Source organism: Hemicordylus capensis, chromosome 1 (genome assembly GCF_027244095.1).
Source record: "Hemicordylus capensis ecotype Gifberg chromosome 1, rHemCap1.1.pri, whole genome shotgun sequence".
NCBI lineage: Eukaryota > Metazoa > Chordata > Lepidosauria > Squamata > Cordylidae > Hemicordylus > Hemicordylus capensis.
Genome location: NC_069657.1, coordinates 308,323,099 through 308,343,183, shown reverse-complemented (window position 1 = coordinate 308,343,183; position 20,085 = coordinate 308,323,099). Strand labels below are relative to the sequence as shown.

The following is a 20,085-nucleotide window of genomic DNA, read 5'->3' as shown; positions in this document are numbered from 1 at the left end:
CAAGTCAGAAGCATCTCCAATGGGAACAGTCTAGGCAGTACATCTCTGTGACCTGAGTGATTTCATTGCCTAGACCAGTAGAGCTGTACCATGCTAGAATGCTGCAATGAGAAAGAGGCCACAAGAGTGTCTTTGAGAGATATTCCCATATAAATGGGTTAGAATCATCTATGAACAACTAATGCTCAACAGCTTAAATCAGATGAATAAAAATGTAAGCTACACAAATTGATTCCAACAGACTGAAACAAATTACAATTGCTATAAAACATCTCTAATTTATTTCATTTAGGTATGTAATGCATTCCAGCTACATAAATCAACAGAATTGATGAATTCAGTGATCCATTCACAAACTATAATGCCTCATTCAGAACACTACCAATAAAAAAGCTAAATAAAATGCCGAAACCCTACAGAATTTATTACTGAAAACCTCGATGAGTTCTGTTAAAAACCAACAGCGCACAGGACAGGGGAAAGCTCCATGAGCACAGCAGCAGATGCACTGCCTACTGCTGTATCCACAGACTTTCTGCTGGATGCAAGAGATTTCTTCCTTCCCCACCTTGAAGCCTTTGGAGATTATCTGTACAGGTATGAATCACAGGAGTCCATTCTAAACCCATAAGGGCCCTATTAAATATTTTGTGCACACTGTTTGGGGTTTCTAAATTGGTTTCTTGGTTTCTTTGGGATCTTAGATCCTAAGCTGGTTTTATTTCAAATGAGGATAGGGCTTGGCTTCCTACTATATCCTACTGGCTGTGTTTTTATTTCTTGAAGATAGTGCAAATCTGCTGTACTTCATGTGAGAAACTCTAATGAAACTCTAATGGGAACCTTTGGAGGGAATATTTGAAAAGCAAGCTTGGTTTTCATGATCTGTCCATACCTTTGGGGAGCTTATACTAAGGCCATATCTCTTTTACTTCAGTGGATTGCAGATACTGACCATCAAAACTCTGTGGCTGTTGTTAGGAGGATTTGTTCCCCATTCCACCTGGGGGCGGCTATCAATTATTTAAGATCATTATATATCCCCAAACAGAGGAAGCCATTTTCACTGCTTTGTTTCAATATGCTCCCCTCAGCAGTCTAATTACTGCCTTTCCTGGGAGAACTACGGAATGTTATAAAGTACTACTTTTAAAAATCATGGATTGTAGTCCACATGTAACTGCGTCAGTGGCTAAGTTTGGATATTCAGCAGTTAGAAATAACAACCTTTTAAAAATTAAGTTTTTGTTCCTTTTTAATCTTATGGGTTTTTGTTTTAATTTCTTCACTTATATTGTACTGTTATAGATCCGTGTGTTGACTATTAGTAAAGGGTGGCTATCTGTGTGCAGAACTCTGCTTCCTTTTGCTCACAGATTTCCTCTCATGGGATTGATGCCTGCTCTTCAGGAGGAAAACCATCCTTATTCAGCGTATGGGGAGATATGCAGAACACTCATCTAATTCTTCAGAAAGAAAACATGAACTTTAAATAACTCTGTGTTAAAAGCTAATTAAATTGGTAATTGAGTCCATCAAAAACCTGAATGCTGCATGTAAATCCCACAACCAAACAAGTTTGGTTCATTTTTGGTTTCATTATTGAGGATGAGCAGGCAGGACTTAGAGCTAATAGATCTGGATTAGACCACTGCTTAATATTACAACATATTGTGGACAAACAGGTCAAAAGGAATAAGCGACCTTTGTTTGCCGCTTTTATAGACCTTAAGATGGCTTTTGACACAGTTTCTAGAGGCCGTCTTTGGTCTAAACGGGCGGCTACTTCTATGGACCGAAGGCTTCTACTCTTGCTCATCAAAATGCATGAAAATTCCTTTTTAAGAGTGCGTTTAGACCATGCTGGTAATCTTACAAACTTAGTACCCATTAGGAAAGGGGTGCGACAAGGGTGTGTATTAGCCCCTTACTTATTTAACCTTTATATTAACGATTTGATAAAGTGTTTGCAGACATCTGACACTCATCCACCAAAACTAGCTAACAAGAAAATCCCAATCCTGATGTATGCCGATGATGCAGTAATACTATCTCAAACCAGGGTTGGGCTCAAAAGAGCGTTAGATGCCTTAGCACTTTACTGCAGAGAGGAGCATCTACAGATCAATTACGACAAATCTAAAATTATGTGCTTCACCAATAAAGTAAAAAAATCTGTATGGATGCTAGATGGACACCGACTAGAACAGGTAAATCAAATAAAATATTTGGGGGTAATTTTTCAACACAATGCTGGGAAATCAGCACATATAAGTATGGTCACAGAGTCGGCAAAATGTAGCACAGCAGCAATCTTAAGATTTTTTAGGACTCAGGGTGCAGGCTTCATACCAGCTGCTTTAAAGCTCTATACTGCAAAGGTCATTCCGCAATTATTGTATGGTATACAACTAGGTCCATACTCAAGGTTTGACACTCTGGAAAGAAGCCAATCAGGGTTCTTGAGGAACTTATTTGGCACTCCAAAATGTACAGCAAATGTGACTTTAAGGACAGAGGCTGGCTTTATAAAAATTGAATCTCGGGCCTGGCTTCTGATTATTTATTTCTGGTTGAAAATACATCTGCGACCAGTTGGTCTAATTCCTGAGTTTCTCTCAGTTAGTCCCCAGTCACTATGGTGTGCTACAGTAAGTATGAAACTCACCTCTCTAGGCTTAGACCCAGCTCAACTGCTGGAACTGGGTCTAGCGAATGCTAAAAGAGTAGTGAGACAACGCTTTGTTGATATTGAGATCCAAGAAAACTGGGCTGCGTTTCCAGAGTTTTATAGAGTTATAAGAACTAATATGGATCTTTCCCCCGCAAAATATCTGTCGACAATTACTTTTTCTAAGTTTCAATGGATATTCACGAGAGTAAGAGTTAATTCCTTTCCATCTGCACTTCTAGCTGGGAGGTTTCAGGGTGTGCCTTTAGAAGAATGACACTGTAGTTGTGGGTCAGGAGATACAGAAACTGTTGCACATATCCTTCTCCACTGTAAACTCCATTTATATCCCAGGGAACATCTTATTGTTCCTTTAATATGTAAACTGGTAGATCAATCCGATGATAACTTTGTAAAACATCTGCTTTCAGATAAAGATGCTTCAATTTCTATTTCTGTAGCTAAGTTTAGTTATATTGCTTTTAAAAGATATAATGAGATATCATCCTAATTTTAAACTGTATATATATATATACACACATTTTAATGCTTACTAGTTTTTATTCTCTGTTTGGTCAATGACTGTAAATAAAACTACAATACAATACAATACAATGGGAAGTACTTAAAGACTGTCTTATGAAGCTATCAGGGAAGCGATTAACATCCCGGATGTGATTTGGTACTGGCTGAAGTGATCAGATGGAACCTGCCCAAACTTGATATGACAGGCCAAGAGCCAAATAGCTGACCTAGCAAACTGCATAACCCATGTCTGTAAAATTCTGCTCTACTGTGAATAGAAAAGCTGCAGTTGCAGTGCTTAAAGAACTGAGTGTTCAATATCTTCATTTCCATCTTTAAAATGTTCCAAGATGCTGTATAGATTGCGCATGGAGTCCAAACCTCATGCTTACTCTTTGCTTTTAAGCCATTATTGTTATGCGAAATTGGATTCAAGCTGTGCCAAGATCTGCTGTAGGGGATTTTCATCCCCCCTACTAAGGTCTGACAGCTTCATCATTAACAAAACTGTCAGACAAAACAAAAAAGGTTTCCCTTACCATTTTTACATGGATACATTCTCTCTTGTATGCAGGATGAAAGAAGACAGAAATAAATTTGGTATAGCTACAGATGTTTTATTGCTAATAGGAAAATGCTATTCATCTTGCAGAATACAGCAAAAAGGAAGGCAAAGCAATCCTATATTTCTATTCCTCCATAAACAGATGCAAGTTAGACATTTCAGAATAGCTCAGAGGAAAGATTTTATAGTCAATATTTACAACCTCCATTACAAAAAAGAAAATCTAAGCTGGTTTTCTCTGCCCCGTTCTCGGCAACTTACTTTATAACTGTTCCTTTGGTGCCCCCTGCTGTTGTCAGCATGACTCTGGTGGTTAGGCTAACACGCAGATCATCCTGGTCCAAACCAAGCAATTCTGCACAGTATTCTAGTGACTGGCTAGATTTATTCTTCAAGGTACACCCACCTAATTTTGAAGGGAGGGAAAGGAAAAACTTCAAAAGGAAGAAGGATCAACACACATCTGGTAAAAGGCAACATCAAAATCCACAGCCAACAATGATCAGGCAATACCTCTTTGTAACTGTCACAAATTATTTATTAAGGCATGAACAATGAAGCAGAATCAACACACAGTTAACACAGAGCAAAAAACAGAATTGTAGGCAGGTTTCTAAGAGGAGGATTTCCCATGCAGGATTAATAGGAATTCCTTTTTAATTTATAAAGAAAATAAACAAGAGCAAATGTATTGTTAAACAGCAGTCCTCAAAAATATTACATTAAAACTGATGAGGAGAAAACTCAGCAGTTGGATGATGCCTACATTTACTAGTTGTCAGAGAATGCGTCAAAGACACATTATGCAGCTCTGCTGCTGAAGCTAAGCACGGCCAGCCCTGACAGCTGCCTGGATGAGAGACTGTCTGACATGAGCACGTCAGCTGCTCGAAGCTCCTCCGAGAAATAGCAGGGTATGGATGTAAACAAATTAAAACATTATTTATCCCATCAAAACTAGAAAGTCTGCCATTTCATTTGTTCATGCAAGTATTTAATGATCTTTCTTCCCAAAACCAGCAACAGAAATGACCAATAGGGAGGAAGGATTTCAAATGTGGTTAATCTAAACATGCACTTACTGCTTGTCTGGGAGGTACCAGGACACTCCTGTTATGCTTTTAAGGAGTCCTGCTCGAGACAGGCCATGAGTTTATTTTGGTGCACACTCAATCCACCCCCATTAATTGGGTGAAGAGGCACCTTTTAAAGTGGTGATGCTCTTATATTTACATAGCGGAGGGGAGCAAATGTCCAGGGGCAGAGCCACCATTGGGCGGGGTTGTTTTCTCTCTCCAAAGAATCCGGGTTGCTGTGTTCAGGGACTGCGCCTGGCAGCCCAGCCACAACCCTGTGTCTGACATCAGATGCAGGGGGCATGGCCGCGAGGCTCCATTTTTGAAACGCTTCAGCCAGTGCTGGGCTCTTAGCCTGGCTCGGAACACATCTCTCTGCTTTTGCAAGGCGGGAGAGGTGCTACTGGCTGCACTGCAAACATGGCACTGGGAGAAGTTTACTTGCAAATGGGGCACATGGCCCTGTTTGCTATTGTAGCCACACACCCTGCCTCTGACATCAGATGCAGAGGGCGTGGCTTCGGCAGTGGGCAGCAGGCTGGGCGGGGCTGCCGGTGTCCTCGCTCTGCCACTGCAATTGTCCCTATTCCATCCAAGCACTGTGTCCCTCCAGTGGCTGTTGCTGGTGCCTATCTTGTGTTTCTTTTGTGAGCCTTTTTGGGACACAGGGATCCATCTTATTTCATTTTTATGTAAACTGATTTGAGAACTTTTTTTTAATGCTAAAAAGTGGTATATAAATATTCTTAACAACAGGACCCCCTCTTTACTTGTTGCTGGAACGGTTTGATAAAAATTAATTAAACAAACAGTTAAATAAAGTACATCCTCTCTACATTACAGAATCACTTGGGGTATATGCTGCATCTTGTATCTATACCAACTAAACCTTCCATGCTTAAAGTGATCCACAGAGATAAGCGCCACACAGGGAGTTTTAAACAAATACTTACCCTTTCCATTCCATCATCCATAATTATACCACTCAAAAATGTGGTTGCCATTTCTTTAGAGAACACATATATCACAGTATTGCTGAAAGCTTGGGTCTGTTTTAGCCTTATTAGAGTATGTTTATCGAGAGAACTGGACTTCATGGGTAAATGATGCTGTGGACTAGGATACAGATGTATGCACACCATAAATCTTGATTTTGACATGATTTTTTCTTGCTTTCTTGGCAAATGGAAGAAATCTAAGAGTTACTTTAAGGCCTTAATGTACTTCTCTTACAGCACAATTGTATGCACATTTACTCAGAAGTCAGTCCTACCATGTGGAATAGGGTTTACTCTCTAGTACAGGGGTAGACAACCTTTGGCACTCCAGCAGTTGTCAAACTACAACACCCACCATCTCACCCACAATCAACTGTGTTCAACAACAGCTGGAATGCCAAAGGTTGCCTACCCGTGTGCACCTACTATGTATGTTGAGGACTGCAGCCCTAAACATTGCCAGACAATTAGAAATTTGGTGCATTTATTTTCCACTCACAAAGCGGGGGGGGGGGGACGGGACGGGACTCTTCCTTATCAAAATACATTCAATTAATAAATGAGAACCTACACAGTTGCCTCTCGTGCTGAGAAATGCATGCCAGTAAGAAAAATCAGAATAGGTGTGTGTGTTATTCAGAGGCCGCTCTTTCATGATGCAAAGTGAAAGGGTTGCCTCAGGGGGCAGATTATTGAGGCGGCACCACAGGAGCAGCTCCTCAGCACTTACCTGACTCCTGCAAGCTTTGCAAGTAGTGCCTCTCCTCACACTCCTTGAAAAGCTTGGAAAAGCTCAAGGACAACAGTGGAGGCTGTTGGCAACCTTCCCTCCTCCCGACACCACTTTCAAAGCTTGCAAAGATCATTTTTTAAAGGTGCTGGGCCCCACCAGGAGCAAGGCAACATTTGGCACCTCACTTCAGGCTCTGCACTGTCTTTGGCCACCCCTGGTGTTACACAAGGGGAAAAATCCCATGTTCAAAAATTTTGAATAAAGCAACTGCTCTAACCAGAAGTGCTGCCAGCTTCTTCAAAATCAATATTTCCAAGGTGTAGGACCCCAGCCACCACTCGGAAAAGATCAAGTTTCTCTTCATCATCCAAACCAATCTTCTTCATTGCAGTGCACATTCTGTTGAAATCTCCATGGTCATCTAGCAGGGGATCCTTCAAAGAGCCTGATTTCAGATACTAAAACAACAAGGCAAGCAATTTCAGAATGAATGAAGTTGATGTTTTTATTTATTTAGCCAAAGCAAGCAAAACAATGCATGAGTGAGAGAGAGAGAGAACTTTTAACATACAGCACACACTTCCTGAAACATCAGGGTTTGTGTTCTGAGGAATCTGAATGTGGTGGACTTTGAGGAATATGGAGAAAGTGTTCAAGGGGCAGTATAATTCAGCAGCTCACAGACTATCTACTGAAAGAATGTGTGTAAATAGAGTTAACTAAAGCAGAGTCAAAATGGAGGGTGCTTTTGAGAGGGGGATGCACATGGAGCAAGAATGTTCATCCATTCAAAGCAAAAGGAAGTGTCATTGCCCACATTCTGAATTGGCTTTGTGGCATTGTGACATGAGCAAATCCAACTCCTCAGTGTGATGTCATCACACTGCCTTAGTAATCCCCAGCTTTCTGGATATACAGCCTCCAAAGAGAAACTCTTATAATGAAAACTGGAGCCAAAAAAGATGCCATTTAGCAGCAAAGTGAAGGAGGTCCACAAGGAGGAAATTTGGGGGACATTCCAGACCTCATGAAAGCATGATTTTCTACACCAAAGGTGTTAATTCATGAACATTCATGAATTGGCTCAAACCTAGTATCAATATTTCTTGTTCACAGCACAACAAAAACAAGTCCTTACAATATTGTATGCAGCTCATATATGAAAGAAGGGCAGGTCTGTAAAACACCCTAAAAAATAAACACTAGTACTGGCAAATAGGCTGGTATCTAGAAGTGTTTATCCTGGTATTCACTTTATTTGCACAGTGCATAAAAATTCACCACGCAATATTCCACACACACATAATGCAAAGTTTTGGTTATTTGGCCATTTGAGATCAAACATGTACCACTACCAGATTAAAAGTTCTATAGATTTTATCTACAAACTACTACATGCAGTAAAACTGGTCAAACATGCACAAAACAATTCTTTATATGTAAAAGTTCACTACAAGATTGAAAAAAATTTACAACTTTTGATTCACAATCTATGCAGTTACATCCCAAACAAGTGAAAACATTGTTCTAAAGAAATGCTAGCATGCATCTGAAAAATTCACTCCACACAGTCATTTACAAAAATAAAAATCCCCAAATGATACAAAGTGATCACCTCATCTTCCTGATAAGAAAGGGACAAAAATGTAAGCATTAATTGATTATTCTGCTTAAAGTTATTATTCAAAGTTGCTTAAAGTTGAAAAAGCAGAAATAGGTAACCTTTACAATAAAAAATGGCTGACAATTCAGAATAATTTCATGTGAATAATTTCACATAATTTTTTCACATTATTGAAAGCTAACTGATTTCATTGACTTCTGTTAAGTGTTTGCCTTTGTATTGGGTTCAAAGAAATCATGGAATTTGTATTCTAGCATACCTTTGAACAGAACCTGCTGTGCAATCTCACAGAAAGGTCACCCTTCATGCACACACACAAAATCCCTACACAAGTACCTGTACCTGTCAGTACAGCAACAGTTACAAGACAGGTCTTCTCATTTTGCAGTTTAATCATTTCTTTATCTTAACACAGAGAGCTTGTACCAAGGGCTCTTTTGGTAGTCATTCAGCTGGTGCCAACTTTCATCTATGCTATCAGAAGCTGAACTAGTTGTCTACAAGATTCACAAGCTGAGTCTGGGACAACTGTTCACATGGGACATCCATAGCACAGTTTCTTAAGCAATGGCAACTGGATCTGAAAAGCCAGTGCAGGCTCGGCTCAGAGTGTGGCTCTCACAAGCCTGGCTTGACTCATGGCAGCATGGCTAGAAGTTGATTTAGAAACTCAGTTCTCTACCATGAGTTCAAATGGCCACATTTATAAGTCCCGGTCATAAAGGGCTTCCAGCCATATTCACTTGTCCGTAAAACAATTGGCAGCCTTGTGCATTTGTTGCACAGTTTAATGTCAAGAGGAGCTTACTGCCACCCCATTTAAATGATATCTTTATGGTACTTATTTACATTTTCAACATTAAGAGAACAGTTTACTTTATTGGACATTGCAGCACTACTAGGCTGGCTTCTAAATATCACCAACTAAGAAAGTAATGCATGATCATGCATAATCTTACTCTTACTCCAATATGTAATCTTAGGTACTAAGAGACTACTCCGCAAGGCACAGAAGAAGAAAAATAAGAACTGCTATTTACAGAACCCAGGGTTAGAATTACTGTACCAACATAGTACAACAAGCCTTGTGTTCCACTGCCATTGAAGAGATGATGTGTCAGCATGCTAGGCAGAACCAGCAGTTTGCACTGGTGTGTGTTGGGAAAGGCTTTGGATCAGAGCCAGACTAATTTCAGAGTCCCACTGAAATTAATGGGCTTCTTAGTCATGATTAACTAGCCTGGATGCTACCCTTTGTTTCTACTGTCCCAGAACTAGCTCACACTTGATTCACCACCATGTGGGAGATAAAGTAGTTCTAATAGGCTGCTCTGAGACTCACCACTAAAAAACACTCATGTGGATGGCATCACTTGTGTGCACTAGAATCCACATGTGGGGCCTGGCTATATGGCCACAACACTACATGTAAGCTTCCACAGTAACACTAAAACACAGTGGCCACTTACACAGTCCTCATATGAAAGTTTCAGTCTCACACTGGCCTTAGGGGAGGGGAGATCAGGGATAAACAGCACAGCCGTAAATTGTATCTTTACTGAAATATTGCTTGCTATATTTCTAAGACAGTATTTTATTTGCATATAAATGCAAAGTGGTTACATATTATCCATATAGTAGACAAAAATAACTTCATATATAGATAAACCTCATTATCCATGGGGATTCTGTTCCTGCAGATTACCAAGGGTAACCAAACTGTGGATAATGAAGTATTGAAGTCAATGGGATTGTGCGGGTTAGGTTCCTAGATTTCAAAAATACTACTGAAAAGTGGCAAAAACGGGCCAAATAAAGTGCTCTACCTTGCTCCGCAGGCCTTCCTCTATAAAGTGATGTCTCCCACAAGCCCCAAAGTCCTTGAAATTCCACAAGAAATTACGTGGTGTTTTCTGTTTGTTTTACAAATGAGCCACAAAATGGCTCTTCTCAAATTTCCAGGCACCCCCAACTCAGAGAAATGTGAGTTTAACCTCCCCCTCCCACATATGCCGAGATTGGGTGTCTATTACCCAACTGCGGATCCATGGATGGTGAATCCACAGAGAGGTTCTCCTATAATTTGCTATGCTATTTTTATAAATTGTCAAACCAGGTAAAAATCCAACAGGGTGTTGGATTACAGGCCAAATATTCTAGCTATAGAGACTGAAATTCTGGATACAATTCAGACATATAAACTAGCACAGATCTTCCCTAAATTAATCCATAAACATGTAAAACAAATTAAATGATTGACATCCTGACCAAATTATACAACGGAAGTCCCACTGAAAATTCAATGGAACTTCCACTGAGTAATTTTGTCAGGATGTCAGCCAAAATAATTAAGATACAGCTGAGTCAATAAGTCTCAGTCAAAATATCTTTCTGTATGTAGGTAGCAGATGTGGTGCAGTAGCTAAGACATTGAGCTGCGAATCAGGACTTCCCCAGGTCTCTGTTGTGAACTTACTGCGTATTCTTATGCAAGCCACTCCCTCTCAGCCTTAGTTCCTCAGAGGCTAATGGGGATACTACTAATTTACTTTACAAGGTTGCTATAAGGATCACAAGATCATTAATGAGTCGTACTTTGAGCACTCAAAAGTGGTATAAAAATACTGTTATCATCACTGATGCGTCTTCCAGTGCACATTTAGGCACATGTACCTGCCTAACAAATGGCTGAGGCACGTTTTGGCAATTCCAATCACTTGTTCGAAGGAACAGAGGGACCAGGATTCAGTCTACCTCCCAAAACAAGGAACAGCACTCTCAAAACTGCTTGCACACAAGAAAGATAAAACAATTATACCATCAGCAATAATGGCTGTTTTTGCAAAATGTGGCATTTTCATATAAAGGCAAAATGTTCAAAGTAGTTACCATACCTCAGGACTTTTGCGATTCTGTAGAATTTGCTTATCTGTTTCTTTGGTAGCAAAGTAGCGTGTGCAGCCACGGTTTAAATACTGTTGTAACACAAAAGAAGCACAAAAAGTATAATTAAACACAGAAACTGTAGAAGAAACCATGCATTATCTTGTCTCACAACATGACAGCATAGTCATATTTGCCCCAAGATCTAGTTTACAGTTCCATTCAATTTCTATTATGTATTCAGTTTAGGTATTTAAAAACAGATGTATCTTCAGGATGAAGACATAAGAACAAATGGCTTCCTAAAAGGGAAGTTCAAGTAGAGTAAAATGCTTGACAATTAGTAAATGCTATTCCAGGAGCCATTTATAACCATATAATTAAAAATGCAGCTACAGCAGTTAGTAGTCTATGTTAGTAATGAATTACAAGAAATTCTAATAAATGATTTTAAAGAAGCCATTATAAGCAATGTTTCCATCATTTTTTAAAATGCTGAAGTAATTTAGTGTTGTCCCCTTAAGTGGCACAGCAAGGAAATGCTTGATTAACAAGCAGAAAGTTGCCAGTTCGAATCCCCGCTGCTACTATATTGGGCAGCAGCAATATAGGAAGATGCTGAAATGCATCATCTCATACTATGCGGGAGGAGGCAATGGTAAACCCCTCCTGTATTCTACCAAAGAAAACCACAGGGCTCTGTAGGTGCCAGGAGTTGAAATTGACTTGAAGGCACACTTTACCTTTAATTCAGTGTTGGAAATGTACATGCTCCCCAGATCTTTAAACCATGTCTAAAATATCTATACTGAAATGTTGCTTTGAACAGGAAACCCATTCAAGCACCCCATAAAGCATATGGAAACTCTGACCATGTGGAAGTTATTCATAGAGGCAGCCAGACCACTATGGGAATGTTTGAATTGGCTTTTAGTATGCAGTCTTAAAAAGTCTATTCACATATCTCTCCTATTCTTCTTTAATACAAGGGATCTAATTGCATGAGCAGTATAAACTGTAGACAGCTTGGCAATGCAGCAACTTCTGTGATGCTCCAAAATGTAGAAACTTTATTGCTGCTGTGCGATTTCTTGGTTACAGTCTATTGCAAAAGAAAAATTAGAAAAAGTAACATGTACAATCAGCTCTCCGCAGAGGTGGTGGCCTGCCATCCAATAGTGGCTATGCCACTGCTAACCGAGCAAAGAGGCACCTTTTAAAAGTGGTGGATTCTCTTTATTTAGCAGGGGGAGAGCAACTGGCCCTATCCAGCCCCAGCACAGCATTGCTCCGGTGGCTATTGCTGGTGTCTTATGTATCTTTTTTAGATTGTGAACCCTTTGGGGACAGGGAGCCATCTTACTTATTCATATCTATGTAAACCACTTTGGGAACTTCTGCTGAAAAGCAGTATATAAATATTCTTCATATTCGTATTCAGGGGTGTGCCGTCAATAAGATAAAGGGAGACAAATATCTCCTGGCCCACAGCCTGAGGGGCCCGCAAGGCTAGTCCTTGTCCTCTCTCCACAGACAGGGCCATCCGATATGGTGGAGGAAAGGGAAGGCAGGAAGGGAAGAGGCGCCCATGCCAGAGATGAGTGGGAGCAGAGCCACCCATGCCAGAGACTTTACTGTCTCTCTTTCTGTGTGTTTTCCCCTCCCTGCTCCCTCGAAAACAGGTGAGTGAGACTGTGAGAGCAGAGGAAGAGATGTTGCCGCTGAGAGATGGGCAGTGCTGGAGACAGAGTCCTTCATACTAAACACTCCTTTGCAAGGGAAGCGGGGGTGGAATTCGCCTCCTGATTAAGGGGATGGGGATGAACATGTTGGATTTTGGGGAAAGAAACAGCAAGGAGGTCAGGGAGGGGAATCAGAGCAGTTAAAGATGATAATGTGTGGAATGTTTCCGTTCAAAAGGATGTGGATGCTTTATATGCCCTTTTTGATATTAATAACACTGAGTTTTGTTTGTATATTTTTAATGTGATGCATTGTTCATATTACTGTTTGTTTTAAATGAACAAATGGAAAATATTGTTGTTTTAAAAAATCCTGCCATGCTACAGCCTTGACAAAAATTGTTAAGCTTTGGAACAGATGCTTCCTTTAGAACCCAAAGAAGGGGAGGAGAGCTGGTCTTGTGGTAGCAAGCATGAATTGCCCCCTTATATTTCACAAAGTTGAAACTGTTGTATTATTTGGTTCGACTGTTTACCCCTTGTAAATGTAGTCTCCTGTCTACAGTTAATCGGTTACACTATATTACACATGTCCTTAATGTTCTTCTGCAGCAGAGACATGGGGCCAGGAGGAGGAGAGGAAGGCAGTGAGGGGCCCATTTTAAAATCTCATCTCCAGGCCCACTCCAACCTTGGTACACCCCTGTTCGTATTGGTAGACAACTTAGCAGTAAGCATTTTGAAAAAGGGGGAGAGGAGAAATATCAACTCACCCTAAAATTATCTGGTGAACATAAATACAGTTTCTCTCTTATATCTTCAGTGGCTCCTGCACAAAGCCTGTAGAAGATATGGTAATTCCTTTCCTCTTTACCTTGAACGCAGATCCTGGATTTCTCCAGCAGATAATGTGACACAAATCCACCAACAACTGAATTCTAGAAGGAAAACCAATGTTACTTTTTTGAATGAGGAAAGCTTGATATTGATAGACACAACAGTATCAATATGTTTGACTGCTCTCTATGGGCCACTACTTACAACCAAACAAACCAGACAGATCTGGACAGGCAGAAGATCAGCTGTTTTGGCTTCTGGCTGTCCTGCCAGCAAAAAGACCTCAGGGAGCAGTGCCAACTACTCACAGAACCTCACCTTTCTCCTTTGTAATGCCAGGTTAGTCCAGAATAAATCAGAAATAATCTATGATCTGATTCTGGATGAAGAGGCCAACCTGCTATGTATGACAGAGACTTGGTTGGACGAGGCTGGTGGCCCAGTTTTGTCCCAGCTTCTCCCTCCAGAGTAGTCTGTTGAGAAGCAGGTGATAGGATGTGGGCAGGGAGGTAGAGTAGGTGTGTTCTATAAGAACAACATCTCCCTTACCAGGATCCCTGCCAAAGTGTCCAACCATATCAAATGTGTGTACTTAAGTTTGGGGACCAGGGATAGACTGGGACTTTTGTTGGTGTACTGATCATCCCACTGCCCAACAGAGTCCCTACCTGAGCAGACAGACTTGGTTTGGGCTTGGTGTTCGCGTTGGAGTCTCCCAGGCTTATAGTGGTGAGGGACTTCAATGTTCACTTCAAGACCAATTTGTCTGGGGTGGCTCAGGAGTTCCCATGACAACTATGGGCCTATCCCAAGCAGTCTTGGGACCGATGCATGTTTTATTTTATTTATTAATTAAACTTCTATACCGCCCAAACTTTCATCTCTGGGTGGCTAACATAAAAACAATTAAAACACATATAAAAAGTTAAAACAATGCAACAATTTAAAATCAGCCATAAAATTAAAACAACAATTTTAAAGAGCTGGGAAAGCTTGGGTGAAAAGATGGGTTTTCAGATGTTTTTTAAAAATTGCCAGAGATGGGAAGGATCGTATCTCAGCAGGGAGCGCATTCCACAATCTCGGGGCAGCAACCGAGAAGGCCCATCTCCGTGTAGCCACCAGACGAGTTGGAGACACCAGTAACCGGAGATGGAACTCCTCAGATGACCTCAATGAGCGGTGTGGCTCATAGTGAAGAAGACACTCTCTTAAATAGCCAGGGCCTAAGCCATTTAGGGCTTTATAAATTATAACTTGGAGATCATAAGAACATAAGAACAGCCCTGCTGGATCAGGCCCAAGGCCCATCTAGTACAGCATCCTGTTTCACACAGTGGCCCACCAGATGCCGCTGGAAGCCACAGGCAGGAGTTGAGGGCATGCCCTCTCTCCTGCTGTTACTCCCCCGCAACTGGTACTCAGAGGCATCCTTCCTTTGAGGCTGGAGGTGGCCTACAGCCCTCCGACTAGCCGCTGATGATATATCTCCTCCATGAAGTTATCTTAAAGCCATCCAGGTTGTTGGCTGTCACCACATCTTGTGGCAGAGAATTCCACAAGTTGACTATGCGTTGTGTGAAAAAGGACTTCCATTTGTTGGTCCTAGATTTCCTGGCAATCAATTTCATGGGATGACCCCTGGTTCTAGTGTTATGTGAGAGGAAGAAGAATGTATCTCTTTCCACTTTCTCCACACCATGCACTCCAGATGGTTGATTATTAAAATGAGAACTTTTATATGGTATCCCCCAGGGCTCCATACTGTCTCCAATGCTTGCTAACAGCTACATGAAACCACTGGAAGAGATCATAAGGAGTTTGGTGTGTATGTAGTCCAGAAACTGCAGTTGGTACAGAATGTGGCAGCCAGGTTAGTCTCCGGATTATCTTGAAGGGACCATATTACAAGCACCACCCTGGCTACCAATACATTTCCCGGGCAAAATACAAGGACTTGGTTATAGCCCATAAAGCTCTAAACAGCTTAGTCCCTGGGTATTTAAGAGAACACCTTCTTCACTATGAGCCCCATCGCCCACTGAGATCATCCCGAGAGGTTCATCTGCAGTTGCCACCAGCTCCTCTGGTGGCTACACAGAGACGGGTCTTCTCGGTTGCTGCCCGAGACTTTGGAATGTGCTCCCTGCTGAAAAAAGAGCCTCCCCATCTCTGACAACTTTTAAAAGGTCTTGAAGGACACATTTATTCACCAACGCTTTTTAACTAGACTTGTAGTTTTAAATAGTTTTGAGGTTTTAATTTCCATTTTAATTTCTTTTATTTTGCAGTAAAATGCCCAGACGCAGAAGTTTAGGTCAGTATACAAATATAACAAACGGACCATGCTTTGTTTAATCAAGAACAGCTCATAGGCTTGCCACCTGATCCCCAGTTCAAAGAACTGCCCCTAACTTAGTATTAAAATTTGGTGTTCATTTTCGAGTTAATAAGGAACTCAGTTTGTTCCCTTTCTTTGGCCTTGCGGCTGGGCCACAGCCACTAGCTGCAGTGGAGAGCACACACAATGACAGGAGGCTGGCTTCACATTGCAGGCCACTAAAAAGCAGTCTTCAGCCCTGTGGGCCACATAGCCGACAGCACTGTGGTAGAAATGACTACTCCCATGAAGTTTTGGTGCCAAAATGTCACCCTTGCCCCTGCAAGTGGTAGGAGGCAGGCTAAGCCTTGTGCAGCAGAACAGCCAGGCCTATAAAACTGTGGCTCATTCTGAGAAATGCATTGGGGCCAGTCACACAACCTACCCGGCGGGTGGGGGAAGGCTTCACAGACCTTGCCCTACCCCACCCCCACCCCGGCCCAGACAATCATTAGTTGCTTGGCGGGAGCACACTCCACACTCCCACATGATCCTCAGTGCTCCAAACCCAGTGGGACAAGGGGGGTTGCTCTGAGGCCAGGATTCATTGTCCCAGCCTCTGGGTATCCCACTGTGCACCACACTCAGATCCCAGAAGCCAGGTTAAGACCCGGGCTTCGGTGCAGGGTTTGGTGTCGAGGCACTACCAGAATCTGCATGGATCCCGGCAGTTCTCAGGGTAGCCAAGCCTGGGCTTGGCTAATCATGAGACTTCACACACAATTGCGCGTGCGCTCTCTCTCGCTCTCTCTCAGGTTTAGAGCACCTTTTAACTGCATATTATCATCATGGCATCTACTTCCACTCAGCCTCCAGCAAAAAAAAAGGGGGGGGGGCAAGCAAATGCAGAAATAAAGTGAAGAATGGGGAACGGAGTTCTATTGGTTGCATAAAGAGCATATAGTGCTTTGAAAGCTCACTGCAGTGTGTGTAACAGAGACTTCTAAATTTTGCACAGTGAAGTGTGCAGTGTGTGAGATTTTATTGATGTCTTGATTTTGAGCTCTTCAGATGGCAAGCCTAGGCCTCTAACGCCTCCCCTTCATGGCAGAGATGTGACTTTTCATTCCTGGCTAGTTTAAACAACAGTTCCACGGCTCATGTGAAGCCAGGAATCGTGGTTTGACTATCGCTTAAAAACCAGGATGTGAAACCACTGTTTGAAGACTGTCTTGCATTCTGGCTTGTAAACAAGAATTAAACTACAGTTCCCAGTACTGCATGAGCCAGAGAAATGTGGTTTAACAATCCAGGCAGTGCACAAGGAAAGAGGAGGGGGAAGAGGAAGCATGTGGGTGCAACTCCCAATCCCAATCCATAAACTATGGTTTATTGATGGTGTAAACCAGTCCTATGGCTTCTTTACTACAATTTAGATTGGCAGAAAAAAATATGAAAGACATTCAGTATATGTTATAGAATTGTTTCTCAAGCACAAGTTTATTAAATATGCACCCGTTTTCATACTGTGGAATCAGAACTGCAGCTTGGCTAAAAAATACATCTATAAATAAAAACTCATCTGCATATTGTTAATCCCCAGGCTGGGAATTAAGGCAAATAATCTGTTAACCACTCATGACTGAGCTAAATATGCAGCCTCGATTTATAATGGAGCCAACAAGGTATTGATCCCTTTATGTGCCCCTACTATGTAACATCACAATTCACCCAGAGGTAATCTCATATTTGGAACATGGAGTTTTAAAAGTATTTGAAACTAACGATCTGTGTTAATCTTGTCCTCCCCATTTTAAAATGGAAAAATACAGGAGCATGGGAAGGTTGTTGATGGCCCTCCCCCTCAATGCCTTGCATCCTGCCCCCACCACACTGCTACTTCACAGCCCGCCCACTGCACTGTCCTCTTTGCGCCCTCCTGCTGTCTACCTGCAGGAGAAGGATAGGCTGCGCACACACTCCCCAATGCCAGCTGCATTGACATCCTTCTCTGAATGAGGGAGACCAAGGAAGCACCCAACCACGAAGGGGCCACTCATTGCCTGGGAAAGGGGTGGGCAACAGCAGCACATGCATGCCCTGATGCCAGCACCACCCCCTGCATTGTGCTTCTGATACTGACACAGGGGACGTGGCCGGCATCAGCAGAACACTGAAGCATTGCTCATTCTCTCACAGCTGAGGAGCAGTTTGCTCGCTGCGTGCTTGGTGGGAGGAGGGAGGGGCACCCTAGGCGGACCAGTGGCCCAGAGACATTTCTCCCCAACCTCCCTCACACACACACACACACACACACACACACACACACACACACACACCAGTTCAATGGTGGCTATGCCACCAGGAAAATAGTTTTGCAAACTTTGGGGCATTACGAGCAAATTGTTAACCTCAACCAAAATAGTTTACTACAATGCTGTGAGCATTATTTCTTCCATCTTAAAAAATAAATCACGTGTACCCATTTTGATGCAGTAAAATCCTCTCACAGAGCTGGACCACTTTAGAATGAAAGTGGGGCAACAAACCACTTGGTTGAAGTTACTCTCACATTAAAGACTTACACATCAGGTAGAATACTTCTGGTCTAAGCACCCAACTGTTTTCTGGGATAATATAATCCTATGAGTGGACTGTTCCACACTACACCACCACCCTGCTCCTTCGTTTTTTAATGAAATCTGTAGGTTGTCTCTTATCAATATGCCCTAGGTTCCTGATGCAAGGAGGGAAATTGGTCAGGTTCTCTGCTGCCTGTGAAATGCCAGACCTCTGACTTTAGTCTTGCATCCCCCCACCCCCGCAAAAACCAAATGTCAAGGTGGTAAGGGGTAAGGAAGGATATGCAGAAAGTACATATCACTTCTAAGTGATAATGATGCTACATATCATTTCCCAAGTCAAATCACAAAAAGATAAAAGTAAATTCCTGTGTACCTACCACACACACAAAAAAGTACTGATACCTTTTCATTGAAATGTATTTCTACAAATTTTCCAAATCGACTACTGTTGTTGTTACGAACAGTCTTCGCATTTCCAAATGCTTCTAGAAGTGGATTGGCTATTGAAGAAGAAGAAAAAATTCAAAATGATTTAATAAGAATGGTTAATCTAACAGCAAAACACTCTGATTGTTTTTTAAATACTTTTTAAAACATACCTGTTTTATCAGACATTTTGTTTATGTTTTCAAGTTTTACTTATGGTAATTTTAATTTATCTTATATGAATTTTTGGTTTTACTTGCTGTTTGTTTAAGCTGTAAACCACCCTGAGATTTTACATAGGGCTGTATATAAATGTGACAAATAAATATGTACATATATACATAAAATACCAAGCACATTATTCAAAACACAGAGAAGTAAGCATAATAATCAACTAAATGGGTTGTTTTGGTTTTCAAATCATCCAAATACAAGTTATATTTTTACTAGTACACGAAAATGTTAGTCAGGATCCAAAGAAGCATACAACCAGTTTGCACATGCCCAAGGAATGAAAGAGTGAGTGGATGGGTTTTGCGTATTCTCAGCAACATATCATGCCAAATGATACTGAGAGGGTTTCAAACACATTTTGCAATGGGGGTCGTGAATATCTGAAATTTATCGGGAGAAGTCAAAATCTTACTAGACAGGTGCACCTAAAGTAGCTGGCCTGGAAATTATTTCACATCATTACTGATACAAAAAGCATAAGTCTAAATGGAAAAAACTGCTGAAATGTCTCAAAGGATATTTTCCAAATGAAACCTAATTATGTATGACACATTGGGCTGATTCAGACATAACAACAAACCTCAGTTACCCTCTATGACCCCTGAGGAGCTGGGAACTCTTGTGCTCTCTCCTCCCATTACCTCCTCTGCTCACATGACTGGGTATCCTGGCTTATTCAAGCCATCACTCTGCAGCTCAAACAAAGCCAGGTCCTGTGTTTTAACTCCAACTAACAAACCAGGATCTGAAACCAGCATCTGCAGTAGGTTTCACATTCTGGTTTGTTAATCAGAGTAAAACTACAGCTCCCAGCTTTACATGAGCCATGGAGCTATGGCTTAAACCAGAGCTGGGGATGATGAGAATTGTAATCCAACTACATCTGGAGAATCAAGCCTGGAAAACCTGCTTTAAAACAAGCCAGG

The 20,085-nt window shown here is 41.5% G+C and overlaps 1 protein-coding gene across 8 annotated transcripts in view; it reads right to left on the bottom strand.

Annotated features, from left to right (window-relative positions):
- The window catches only part of MYO6 (myosin VI), a 163,348-nt gene that overhangs the window by 63,803 nt on the left and 79,460 nt on the right, over positions 1 to 20,085 (bottom strand). For all 8 annotated transcript variants that reach the window (XR_008314121.1, XM_053286938.1, XM_053286937.1 and 5 more), the window contains 5 exons: positions 18,902 to 18,999; positions 13,531 to 13,695; positions 11,087 to 11,167; positions 6,846 to 7,026; positions 4,023 to 4,167 (listed from right to left, as the gene is read on the bottom strand). Coding sequence is in view for 7 of the 8 variants with exons in the window: in XM_053286938.1 (XP_053142913.1) it covers positions 4,023 to 4,167; positions 6,846 to 7,026; positions 11,087 to 11,167; positions 13,531 to 13,695; positions 18,902 to 18,999 (670 nt within the window). In the remaining variant the exon portion in view is untranslated. The remainder of the gene's footprint in view (positions 1 to 4,022; positions 4,168 to 6,845; positions 7,027 to 11,086; positions 11,168 to 13,530; positions 13,696 to 18,901; positions 19,000 to 20,085) is intronic.